The sequence below is a fragment of the Amphiura filiformis genome, chromosome 1 (assembly GCF_039555335.1).
Source record: "Amphiura filiformis chromosome 1, Afil_fr2py, whole genome shotgun sequence".
NCBI lineage: Eukaryota > Metazoa > Echinodermata > Ophiuroidea > Amphilepidida > Amphiuridae > Amphiura > Amphiura filiformis.
The window spans coordinates 40,029,905-40,044,157 of record NC_092628.1 but is presented as its reverse complement, the minus strand read 5'-3'; the positions used below and the strand labels follow the sequence as shown (position 1 = coordinate 40,044,157).

Genomic DNA, 14,253 nt, shown 5'->3' with positions numbered 1-14,253 from the left:
TTGTTATGTGTGACTGACTGAACAAGTCCATAGGCCATCCTTTACAAGATCATGTGTAAACACAAACACCTACTGCACCTTACAAATGGTTAAAAATTAAAGGTAATCTGAACATCTAGGTGGAGGAAGCAGGGGTGGTGCATAGGAGACACATTCCCCCTTAAAGTTTTGTATCTGGGAAATCCTTCCTAAAAATCTTAATAGAAGAAAAAATAAAGCAATAATTACCAAGTGCATCTTCCCTTTTAGTTTGAAAAATGCCATGTTTTGGGCCAAAATTGCACAATTTTGCACACTCCGCACACACACTGGCCAATCAAATACCAGAATTCACCTTCATCTGGGCTAAAATAGCCTGATATATTGAACATTTTGTGTGTGCTTTGTACGCAAATACCCCAGTAAATCCTACATTTTAATGCTTCCACCAACACCAAATCAGAATTGCAATATTTATATTAAAAAATTAATGTTTTTGCAGAAGATTATATTACATGTATACTTCCCACAATGCATTTCTTCCATATCAATTTTCTGTACTGATTTGCTGTCTAAATGCAACAATGTCGATCTAGTGACAAAAAGTACCTCAATGAATAGAGTATCTGGATCTTGCAAAATGTTATTTCTTGACTATCGACCCATGTTTAGCCAGTCTACATGTATTCTCAACATGAAAACAAAGGGCGCTGTGCAGAGTAATAGGAGTGTCATTTGATAGTGAGGTGATGCATCATGTTGCAAAGGATTATGGGAATGGAAAGATATCTTCTCTGATGCTTTTCATGGTACACATTTTACCAAAACATAATTTAGAATCTTTCTGCCTGTGTATAAACTCATCTCTGAATGAAAACTCTTGCTTGATTGGGACATTCCTGTCATGGATCCCTATCTAGAGCTAATTAGCCCTTATTTCTGCAGAATAAGCTCATCTCTCCATGGCTAAGCAATTGAACAAATTCTGTACTTGTTATCATAGACACCTACTGTTATAATTAGTTATATTTATCAAGGAGTGATTTCTATTTATCCTGAGTGAGATTTGAAATACAAAGATCACTAAATAGGATTATGATAACTGTGTTACCTTGAAAATGGAATGTAAGAAAATGAAATCACAACATGCACAATCATGTTTAAATATTTATCAAGACACTAATAAAACAAACAAAATATTTCACAAGAACCAATTGAACAAGGCACATAAATGCTTTTATTCTTTCTCATACGATTTGGGTGTTGTTTTACTTTTAAAATTATAAAATTTGTGAATATGTGAACATTCAGACTTTCAAATTGGAGCAATAATAGGGATTAAGATGTTCGACTCGAGTTCATCATGTCCATAAGATTTGGAGATGTTATTCAGTTACCAAGATTAAAATTGTGGCTTTAGGCGATGAAAAAAACCAAACCTTGTTTTATTATTATGGGCCTGACCAACCCAGATATTTCAGAGAATTGTTTTTTTACTTTTGGCTAAAATCATGTAAAATCAGCTGTTTTGGGGGACAAAATTTATTGATTTTGACTGAAAATGTTTGAAAAAATTCAGAAGATTTTCAAAATATGTTTGCAAAAAAAAACATTAAATTTTTGCCAAATATTAAGCATTCTGTGATATTTTTGGGGTCATTTTAGGTTCCTGAATTTTTTTTAAACCAACAAAATTCCCAACCAATCGACCCTACTTGAAAAGTCCATCCTCCCGTAAAGAAACAGGGTGTTTTTTTTCGTTGCCTTACGTTGTGATTGTCACAGCAAAACAAGCAGCACTGCACACTTCAAAATGCAAACCTGTCCACTGCCTCAACCACATCACCCACCACTCACATTAGTGAACGACATCTTTTATTTTGAAACATAATGGGCCTAATGGCGTCTGCCTACCCTATGGCTACATAAACCTATCACGTTCAATGCGGGGTTCAATCACAAAACATAAAACCTACACTCTACGACTACCAAATATCATTAGCTTTCTTGCCTCGACCAATCTCACATGTAATTTGCATTCCCAGGTACAGGTAAATATGAGCGTGTTTCTACAGAGCCAAATACCGTTTTGGAAACGGTATGGAACCGTTAATCACTCCTGTGGAAACAGCCTCCAACGCCTTTTTGTAACGCCTTTTCATCGCCAACGGAAACCTCGTTGGAGTAGGTTTTGCCGTTGACGAAGCGGGTAGATTTTCTGTGGAAACAGACCTAAGCGGTAACTTGCCGATTATTGAGCAAAATCAAACAAAATGGCTGTTAATCAACATGTTAATTGGACAGACGACATGACAAAAACGTTAATAACAGACTGGGCAACATAACAAGTCCAAACTATTATGTAAAGCCACAATTTCTCTGTGATACGGAAAAACAGAAAAACTCACGGAATTCGGGGTTTGCTCACGGAAATTTGTAAATGCTACAAAATAGTGAAAACTGTGTAAAATGTAAAACTTTTCTGTTGATTTGCAAAATATAACAAAAAAATTGATTATTTAGCAATAATCAACCATTAAACAATCCATTCTAGCATTAATTCTAGGCCTACGATGCAAGATTTTGGCGATACTACCGTAAAAGGTAAGACAAAATACACTTTTAAAACATGTTTGTCATTCAGATTAAACGGTATGAACACGCCAACGGCAAAAACCTGTCTGTGGAAACAGCAGGTTAAACGGTAAGATAACGGTAAGATAACGGTAAGATAGCGTTATCCATTTAGTGGTAACTTAGCGGTGCGCCTGTAGAAACACGCTCTATGTGTTCCACAGCCTTGCTTATAAAGTTACAATGTATGAATGTAACAGTTTTGAGCAGTGAATTATCAAAATAATTTTCAGCCCACCCCACCCCATTCTTTTAAGGGGGTCATTAAAAAAATTTGAAGCAATTTGTTATTTTCCACTTTGAATTGTACATGTTGTTGTTGTTGATGTTGCTGTTTTAAGGAAAATGATTTGTGCACTTCAAAAGAAACATGTAGGCCTAGGCCAGACATCACTTGAAAAAACAACCAAATATAATCTAAGGCTTGACATGCTTTTATAATAATTTAGGGAAAGTTCTGAAGGAAATGGTTGACTAAAATGTAGGCTTATAAATAATTTTCTTTCTTACAAAATTGTATGATCATGCAATACTACAAAGCCATAGCCACTAGCCAGGGGGTGTGGGTGCAACCCCTCCCCTTTCCCCCATGTCAAGCCAAATAAAAAGATCCACTTTTTTCTGTAAATAAGAAAATCAGCCCTTATTGAAGGAAATATAAAACATAAATAATATAAATAGCAAAAATATAAATAAATCCTGTCTACGGGCCTGCATAGTGCATACTGTCACTTTTATCCAACTGGTTGGACCCTTGTGATTTTCTCTGCCTATGCAAAATATATGAATGGAAGGAACTAATATAACACTGAGAACCACCAGGGCAGACCCTGGCTACCAATTCTCAGTGTTGTATGCTCCATGACTCCTCTGACTGAATGTACTAGGAATCAATACCATGCATGCGAGGGAAGGAACTCTGTACTTCTACCTACTGATCAATTCAAACCAGCTATCATTTTACCTTGTATGTTGTCGACATGTTCTTGGTACAGCATTATAGATCAACTCAGTCCCCAACTTCTGCATGCCTTGTACCACATTATTGTCAAGGAATTAACAACAATTCCAGTCACATTCTTACATGCTCTCCAATTCCACTTTATTTACATTATACTCCTCCCAAATAAAAGCGTAAAGTTGAGGCTTTTACAGTTGAGAAACATTTCCTCCGCCATTGACAGACTTGTGACTATATATCAATCGAATCTCAAAGGTCCCTATATACACTCTAGCATTAGCAAAATGCCAAGTGCAAAACCCTACCCAAGCTTCACAAGCCTGTACATAGCCTTCGTCTTAAAATACCATCACCCTGGGCGACGGCTCTAAAATACAACGCTCAAAATTTTTAACACACTTTCACTACCTGGGTATACCATTTTAGCACTGGAATGATAAAACTAAATCTCGCCATCTTTTCCCACACTCTCAATACACAAACAACTGTCCCAAAATATAATCAGTCCCAAGTCTGGGTTTGAGTGGGAGTAAAATTTCCAGAAAGTGAGAAAATTGGATGTTGGATGCAGCATGCATTCCAAGGTCATGACACAAAAACACAGCAGGGGTTATGATCGCTGAACCTGAACTTCTCCTCTCACAGTACAAAATTTGTTGCTAATATTTTTCACTCGAATAATAATTTTTAGTTTGACCTGAATTGGTAACTTAATTGGTTTTTGATTTAATTGCAATGTAGCAATCAGCACATTGGTTAATATATACTCAACTTGAAACTACACCAACAACATAAAGCAATAACAAAATGTTATTTTTAGCTCAAAGATTATTAATGAACTTCAGGGCTAGACCTGGCTGATATATGAGCTTACAGGCTTATCAAGAGATAAAAATTAGGTGATGACATTGATAAAGTGAAGTTCAAAGTTGATGAAGCGCAGGCCAGGGACTTGATGCTTTGAACAAATGTTTCATTCATATCAATACCTTTTGATGATGAGCTATTGATGATGAGCTAATTTTTCGCCAGCTACCATTTTTCACTTTCACCAAAACTTAGAAAAGACAGAAACTGTGCAAAGCGTTTTACAATTGTAAGTACTTGCTGCCAAACTGAATGTACACGTAATTGACTATTTGTCTTTTTATGTCAACTCAACCCACTGAATCAAGTTTAGCATGGTCTATTTTGATAATTACAGTCATTTAACATTAGCTGAGAAAAGTTGAAAAAAGAAAGATTGATGAAAATTGTTTCCCCGGCATTATTATGTACTCAATAAGCCACCTTATATGCTACCTGGATCCATGCAACCTATGCCAAACAACAATTGCCTTGTATTTGAACAACCAAGTCGATTTTGTGGCTTTTTATTCTATTGTAAATTTAAATCGAAATGCTTGGTTAGTAATTTTCCATTTGACTGAGTTCAGTATGAATTCAATTGTTGGTCGCTAGGGAGATTGAACAAGTTTAAAGAACAAGTTAAACTTCAAAGTTCGCAAGTCTTGTGCTAAATAGAACGCCATGAGATCTGAATCTCAGATTTGGCATAGGTTTTGCTAGCCTATTTGTTTGGATATTATTCTGTAATCATTATTTTGCCTCAAAAATTATTTGAAATACAAAATACAATTTTTGTTTGTTCAAAATTGTTTTTATTTATTAATGATTTTACTCTTTTTTAAAAAAATTTTCCTTCTTTTTTGTTTGTTTTAGTGTTCAGGCAGTCAGCTAATGAATTGAATACCTGAGTGGAAGAAGGGCCCAACTCCATCAAAACTGTTTTTGAGATATTAAGAAAAAACTTAATATTTGAAAAAGTTTTATAGACAGAATGTTTTCATCTTCAGGGGACCTATAATACATGAACATATAATATTACATACATTCGAAATTATATATGATGTTTCCATGGCAACGGTACATGTCTTAATGCGAGCTGGAGTTGGGCCCTTCTTCCACTAATATACTACAAGTGCCAGTTTTTTTAGCAGATGTGTTATAAATAGCTACAGAAATTTGATAATTATCCATTAATTGCACAAGTAGAAGCATGTAATATGTTAGCAAGTAAGTTTATTGTAGTGAAAGTAGATTTCATGGATGAACAAAATTCCTCTTTAATCCAATATGTGCGGAAGAAGGGCCTAACTCCATGGAGTTGGGCCTTTCTTCCATAAAAACCATGATTAAATGTACATGGAAGACTATTTAGAGAGTGGATTTTGGCTCATTTTTCATACACAAGGAAGAACAGTCTGCTGGCAATAAAATGCTGGGTCAAACTCATTTTTGTAAAATATTGGAGTTGGGCCCTTCTTCCACTCAGGTATTCAATTGATCCCATGGTCATCTAAAATGATCTCTGATTGGCCATAAATTATTCATGACCTAATTCATTCAGCCAATCAGAGCTCAAGCTTACATGCACATGTATCAGATCTCTGCAAACACACAAACATTGACAAAATAACTTTTGCAATTTCAAGATAATTATTCTGGAGAAGCTTATTTACTATGCAGAAGGTATGTCATTTCCATACCTCTAGCAAGCATCATAATTTTAGTCATCAAATAATCACATATCACTACCTGTGAAAACAAATTCCTAAACAACCTATAATATTCATAACTTTAATAAAAAATACAGCTTTATTCTGAAACATCCTTTAGAACATCCCTAGATCTTTTTATTGGACTTGGAAGCCTTGTCCACAACAAGACAAGAGGAAGATGCATCATGGTGATATTTGAGCAGGCCCCTGGTATTATAGATCATGTTTTTACAGATTGGTGCACGCCGCATCTGTCATCAAGATATACTCGAAATTCTCTTGTACTTTTCCCCGTATTAATGAGTATTGACAGAATACCGACTCCGTGATAACCATGGAGCTGGACCTTATACCATGCTACGTCAAATGATTTATGAAAGAGCGTTGTGAATCTTTAAAGAGACGCTTGTGTGTGTGTGCAGACTGCTTATAGCTTGAATCGGTTCTTTACTGAATTTTCATACTTTTTTTATAATATTATTGAAAGCATCCTGTACACACAACGGCACAAGTGTGGGGAAAATCCAATATCGGTATTGGTTTTGTGATCAGTAATGACAACTTCTCATATCTAACTTGGAAATTCTGTCACAGGAAAATGAAGTGGACGAAAAAAAATGAATGTATGCTTTGATTAAATTTAAAGTCTGGCTGCCTGTCATTATGTTGTGTGTTGTGACAAATATTCAGGGAAAAAGATTTCATAAAATATCTTACCTTTTTAGTCTCAAGTTTAGATCATGATCTTTAACTTGTGAAATGCAAACCTGGAACTTAATCACATGTTGTGGTGCTCTCCATCAAATGTTTTATGACAGGCCATACATTTGGGTTAGAATTTCATTGCACACAGCGAGAATGGATTCTTGATTCTTGCCAAGGAATTTTGTAAGAATCGTTTAATTCTTGCATCATATTTACCGAGTAGATCATTGAACATTTGGAAATCAACTTTGATTGCCCCAAATTTGTTTACAATATGATCTTTACAAGAATCAATTCACTGATTCGCACCATAATTCTAACCCCGGATGTTGTGTATTAATTTTATTTTAAATACTTTAAATATTTCTGAAAACAAAAGTTGAACTCACCTGCGAGTGCTTTGATACGGGAGCGCTCAAATAATTTAGCACCCCCAGCATCATCAAACTCGGCATTGATGTCATCTTGTTGGTTATCGGCGGTGTCCACCATGGTGGTAACACTCACCTAATGTTTACGTCTGCAAAATAAAATAATTGAAAAGAAAACACAAAATTAGTTTCTGTCATTTTGTGCTTTGTAAAGGATGTATGACTGTAGACATATCTAAAATCTTCATTAACATTATTCTGTAGTCTGTACATTGTCAGGTAGACATCACTTCTACAGATTGTAGAACTTTGTGATATCTGTTTTAAAACAAGTAACTTGTAAGCAACATCTTGTGAATTCTGAGTAGGGGGCCTATAGGGGGCCTACATGTACACATGTACTTTATAAAATAACACGGGCTGCTGTGCAATGTTATTCACTTCCCACATCATCTGCCAATAGAGCCGACAGGTAGAACCAAATCTCAATGCTCCAATATTCTTGATGTGATATTTTGTACTGATTTTGTTGATTCTATATTATGGTGATTACCATGATTACTCAGGCCACTCCAGTAGCTGGTAGCATACTCATGAAATATCATTTTCCTTGCTTGCTGCATAAATCCAGGATCTGTGCTTGCAATCATAACAAAGAAGCATCTTCAATCTTCCAGGAAGGTGCTATTAAGTCAAAGGTCAAAAGGTCACAAACCTGACTGGCTCTTAGAGAGGTTGGAATAAATTTCTCAATATTTTTTTTTTCAATATTACATAATTACAAATAAAGGCTCACAGGCTAACTTCCAATTCCTTCAAAATTATTCCAGGACTGCTGTGTCCACATCACAGTCCATCCACATTCCATAACTATGTGTATTTAATATCCATGATGAAATGATGAGATAGTGTCACAATTCCATGTACACCAAGCAGAGAGATGATGAACCAGACTGGTCACCAAGAATACTGACAGTATATTAACTACCGGTACCTTATAAAATTAGAATTGGCTTTTCGTAGAATACCAATAAACTTATCTGATGATGTGCTGTACAGGCTGGCCAATTGACTCAATTCAATTACTGTCAGTTACTTACATTTCTTCACTATAATGCTGAAGTATGTACGTACACAAGAATGCTATACCGGTATTACACTTGCTGAATGTTATTATGCATCTGCATAGCTATTCCCACACTACTTGACAACTTTTGCCATTGAATTAAAATTCCAGTTAGAATCTGACAAAGCAGCAAACTATTTACAGTCCATTCCAGGATGGCACATCATAACTGATTCATTCATTTTTAACCACTCTCAAATCACAAAAACTTCAATTGATTATTGAATCAGCACTCAGTGAACCATGTACTTACTAAATAGTCCTGATGCTACACCTATTATTCATTTAGCAATATCAGACAATTGTGTGTGTATACCAACTTGTAACAGGTCAATAAGTTAAAAGTCTATGTACATGATATGTAGAGTGATGCCAATTGAATTGGGCAGTTTAGGCGCAGAATTGGGCTACCATACTTTAAGATCAATAACTATTGCTTAGCGAATCATACATGTAGCATAATGCCTAAAACTGGCCTACTTTCCCTAGTGTCACCATTATTTTGGATGTATTTTGCTTCCATGAAGTAATTTTTTCAAAAAATTTTGAAGCCTCTGAAGTTTCAAATGCAGTAACACCTTATATTTTGATCATTCATTAACCCTAACAGAACTAGGACTCACTAAAGCTCACTATTAAAACCGCTCTGCGTGCATGCATTCCACGGGACTTGATGACGCTTAATCAGACCAAGTCATATATACCCAGGGAATCGTTGGCGGGCCAAGCGTCACCTGTGTAGCTACATGCTGGGGATCTTCTGCGTGGCATGCGAGGGGTCGAGGTTCGAATCCGGGGTGCCAAGTGACTTTCTTCTTCATCTTCTCTCCTTTTTCGTTCCTTCTTTCCCTTCCGATAGCCAAAAACCATGGGTAGGGTTAGGGTTAGTGACCATGCATATTTTCCCTATATGCCTTCTTAACCCTAACAGAACTAGGACTCACTAAAGCTCACTATTAAAACCGCTCTGCGTGCATGCATTCCACGGGACTTGATGACGCAATCAGACCAAGTCATATATACCCAGGGAATCGTTGGCCGGGCCAACATCACCTGTGTAGCTACATGCTGGGGATCTTCTGCGTGGCATGCGAGGGGTCCGAGGTTGAATCCCGGGGTGCCAAGTGACTTTCTTCTTCATCTTCTCTCCTTTTTCGTTCCTTCTTTCCCTTCCGATAGCCAAAAAACCACGGGTAGGGTTAGGGTTAGTGACCACACATATTTTCCCTATATGCCTTCTTAACCCTAACAGAACTAGGACTCACTAAAGCTCACTATTAAAACCGCTCTGCGTGCATGCATTCCACGGGACTTGATGGCGCAATCAGACCAAGTCATATATACCCAGGGAATCGTTGGCGGGCCAACGTCACCTGTGTAGCTACATGCTGGGGATCTTCTGCGTGGCATGCGAGGGGTCCGAGGTTCGAATCCCGGGGTGCCAAGTGACTTTCTTCTTCATCTTCTCTCCTTTTTCGTTCCTTCTTTCCCTTCCGATAGCCAAAAAACCATGGGTAGGGTTAGGGTTAGGTACCAAAAGTTCATTCAAGTGTTCTTCCATCCAAGCAGTATACCAGTTGGTAACATGCACCCAAATTTTGGATGCTTGAGATTGAGCGCTAAATATTTTACTTGAGCTCTTGCCACGAAAGACCATAATGTACATAAGGACCACTGAAAAAATTTCATCAATATAGCTCCTTCGCTTCTGGGTGATGTCAAAAACTTTTGGATACCCCCTCGTACAAGAATATTAACATAAAGGTTGAACATTGTGAGAATAACCTAATTATATCGGTAAGCCCAATTTCAATCTCCTTGGTAAGACAAGAGGCTTGTACATATGTAACTTTGAGCACAGACCGGCAATAAATTTGTAACAAAGAACCTGAATTTTTTTAATCAAATAGAATAGCCTAAAGATGCTTTAATTTAGGCCAAACTATTTGACCTACATAGGCCTACACATCTCCCTAATCTATCTACACTGACACTTACGGTATTTACAGAAAACAATATTGATGAGCCATCTAGACATGTATGTCATTAATATGTTTCAATTTCATGATGATGCATTGCATTCAAGTGGTGAACTGCAGCTCCCTGCTAAACCAGCTGATCACCTATAATTCCCAACTTAATACATGTAGGTGTTGAGCCAATGAATTCAATGCTTGGTGATAACATACACGTATAATATCAGTTGCATAGTGCTATCACTACCTATTGCCTTCCAAGTATTTCCTGATAACGATGGGATAGTTTCCTTTATTTCAACAAAAAGTGTAGAATTTAAGCAGACCTGTGTACATATATATAGATCTCTTCTGGTATTGTGAAGACAAGAAGTAGCTTCCTACAATGCAAGAGCACCACAAGCACACCAACAGCTGATAAAAGTGATAAGCTTACAGCTGATGATCAAAATCATACACTGCAACTATAGTATACAGCAAATTCCTTCAGTGGTGTCTATCTGCTCCTTCTAATTATTGCGTAAAAAGAACGCGATGCTATGCAGCTTGAGACATGATGATGACGTGATTCAATTAGCCAATCAGAACCCCACTTTCGCGTTTGTAAACGCTGTTTATCAAATCGGCAGACAGCTGAAGAACCTTGGTGAAAACTATAAATTTATTTTGTGAGACCACTGGTGAGACACAAGGAGATATGCATGATGCATCATCCACCATGTATGCATGACCAAGTCCAAATGTGACTGTCTGCCCAAGTGATAAAAATACTCTTTTCCTCTTTAAAAAAAAAAAAAAAAAAGTACCGAGTTTCAAGTCTATCCCTTCAGGGTGAAAACATTCACCTGGACAACACTTTTTTTTTTTTAAAGATCTCCCTGTTTATCAGTTTATGTCAATGATATTTCACATGTACAACACAGTGGAACAGCTGAATACATTACAATTGAATTATTCCAGCGGCACAGCAAGAGATGAGTCCATGTTACAAGCGTACTCCACGTACAGATTGTGAATAGCGACATCTATCCAGCCATGTGATGCGCTATAAATAGGCTATCATATATTTACACCACTAGATCAAATTTATCATACAACTTAGAACTAGTTCCAGTTCCTCCATGTGCACGGCCGCAACTTAAGCGACCAACAAGGCGCTTGCCCGGAGTTGGATTTTGTAATGTCAGAGAGGGCTTGTCACGGTTTACGCACTAAACAAGTGCTAATACAACAGTTTTGTACATGTTGTAAATCAGAGATTCTCAATCTAGGCAGTCCCTGGACCAAATTCGACCTGACATTGGGCTTTGAGTTTGACCAAACTCTAAAATGTATTGTAATGAAATACGTAAGACGTTACAAGTAAATGTCCCGTAGCTCCCGTGTATTTTGGATTTTGGCCCTGAAGCACAAATTTGAAATGCCCACCCCCCTGTAAAGTTAAGAACCCCTGTAAAATGCAGCATCTTGCAACAAGCTTCAAACACCCAGCACTTTTTTGAAACTCGCTGACCTTAGCAAATTTCAAAACAAACTTAGAAGCCCAAAAACCAGATCTTTTTACAAAGTGCATTGACCGTACGGACCCAAGTGAGGTTTTTGTTGGAATACTGTTCAAGACTAATTAGGCTACATTATCAAATTGTATTGTAATGTAATCATTAAACAACTCATCAAAGCAAAAGAATTGATTAACAATAGTTTGTATGCAGTAAGGTATCCACAGCTGTTGTTAGAGATCTATCCATTTAAATCTTAAATGATATTGCTACTTAATATGTACACCACATTGTATTGTATTGATCAATTTTTGAACATAAATTTCTTTTGTTAGCTCATCATAGATTTACTTTTAAATAACATTTATTAATTTTAGGCCTATTCAGATAATAGAAGGGCTTATAATTTCATAAAGCAATTTTTAGTCTGCATTTGTTCTTGTTTATTATTTTTAAAAATGCCCTTCTCTGCAAAAAGTAGTGCAACAAATCTTGATAACAGCACAAGCCCGGCCTTATTCATGAATTACATGTACCGGTACTGTATCAAACTCTGATTGAGCACTCGTTCATTTACTGGTACTCATTCATGGTACTTGCTGATGCCCAGGCTACATGTAGGCCTACTTGCTTGTTTTAAACTGTTTACCATGTTTTACGTTCAGCCGTTCATGAATAATCATGATACATGTGTTTTATCGCATTTCATGACATTTTTGTAATATGCATTTCTTCCTGCCCTGATCAATTTAGGCCTACCACAAATAATGTTTCTCAATCTTTGATCTACATGTAGGCTAATAGCTATCTACTATATAAGTCAATAAAATAATCAAGATAAATTTGAACCTTTAGTCACATTTGAATGCAAATCCTGGAATCATAGTGAAGTAGGCAAATAATGTTTATCTGAATTGTGACACACTACATGTCTTATGAATATAAAATGCATTAATCTTTTGACCTCTTCCCTTGGATCCCTAAAATCAAATTAGCTGTGAACTGCCACAAGTTTCCTTATGCTGGCAATACATTTGTGTGGCAAAAAACTGGCAATTGTACAACTGGCTTTAAGTTTTGCAAAGACACTGCTGTTTTGATAGTTTGAAAGTTGTACATGACTAGTACAAATTACACCACACTATCAAGCAAGGTTCAAGCAAAAGAATACTTTACACTCTGTGAAATGTAAGCTTAATTTATAACTTCACCTTTTGATCCATTTCCCATAAAACATGCCTTGGATAGCCCACCAATCACCCCTGGTACAAACAACTAGACTGCATCCAAATCCTGTGTTATTGTTCTGTCAGGACATCGCACACACACTATTTTGTAAAAAAAATCTCTGTGGGAGATGGCTGTGTCAAGACTGGAACAGGGTCTAATTTAATGGCTGACAACTGCCACGCCTTATGTGTTCCAGCTATGGTTTGATGAGGTGCAGTGATGTGATGGCATTTAGGCTCAAATTTTTCTCACAATTTTTTCAAATCAAGTTTTTCACCATAGGCCTGATTTTGTATAGGCCTATATTCTGAAACAAAATTTATAATTTACATTCTGTGTGCTTCAATTATATTTTCAGAACCTCTCAGTGAATCACATGGTTTTCAGTTTGCCTTGATCATTTGTCTGACAGACAGTAGCTCCTTCCTCTAGATTTGTTTCAAGTAAATATGACTACATGCTACAATGTAAATGAAAGCTTACCCAGCTACTTGTACCACATTTCAACAGAGAGTCCCTGGAACTATTTATACATGCAGTGAATGTCATTGCACAGGTGTTGTGACCTTATGAGGACAAGAGGTGACAGGATTCACATGAAGCAGTGATGAGATGAAGAACAAAACTGGTCAATAAAGTGGTCATGCCTGTGATTCTGACCCTGGGTCTGTGCTGTCTTCTATGGATCCTGTGGACTGATAATGGTCTTCAGAGAGCTCACACTGAGAGCATCCAGCTTTAGAGAGCTCACACTGAGAGCATCCAGCTGAATGCACATGTTTACACCTACTTGTGTAGTTGCACATGTACACTAAAATGCACATAATTTATTGTCCTGTAGCCTACATGTATTGCCAGGCTAGAGATATACACATGTGCCTGACCTGATGAGGACAGTAGAGGAGATGATTGATGACAGGAACCCCATGATGCTGACTGAGGATGTTACTTGATGCCTATCAATTGCAGCATGTATATGTGTAGCCAGTGCATTGAGCATCTGCCCATCTGGATGAGCAGTACAGGTGAATAAAAATGGAAAAACAAAAAAGAATGAACTGGCTGGGCAGGGCTTGCACGTACACTTTGTGCATTTCTAGACTTCCTGCATGTACATGTACACCTGGATGATTTTACCATGTTCACTACATAATGTTCATAAACCATCCAGGGCATGGAAGGTACATGTACACATTATACATTTGTACATG

At 37.0% G+C, this 14,253-nt stretch overlaps 1 protein-coding gene across 1 annotated transcript in view; it reads right to left on the bottom strand.

Annotated features, from left to right (window-relative positions):
• LOC140146931 (spectrin beta chain, non-erythrocytic 1-like) overlaps positions 1-14,253 on the bottom strand; it is a 103,830-nt gene that overhangs the window by 75,737 nt on the left and 13,840 nt on the right. Inside the window, 1 exon segment of the mRNA XM_072168783.1 lies at positions 7,230-7,360. Coding sequence (XP_072024884.1) covers positions 7,230-7,332 — 103 coding nt within the window. The 5' untranslated portion in view covers positions 7,333-7,360.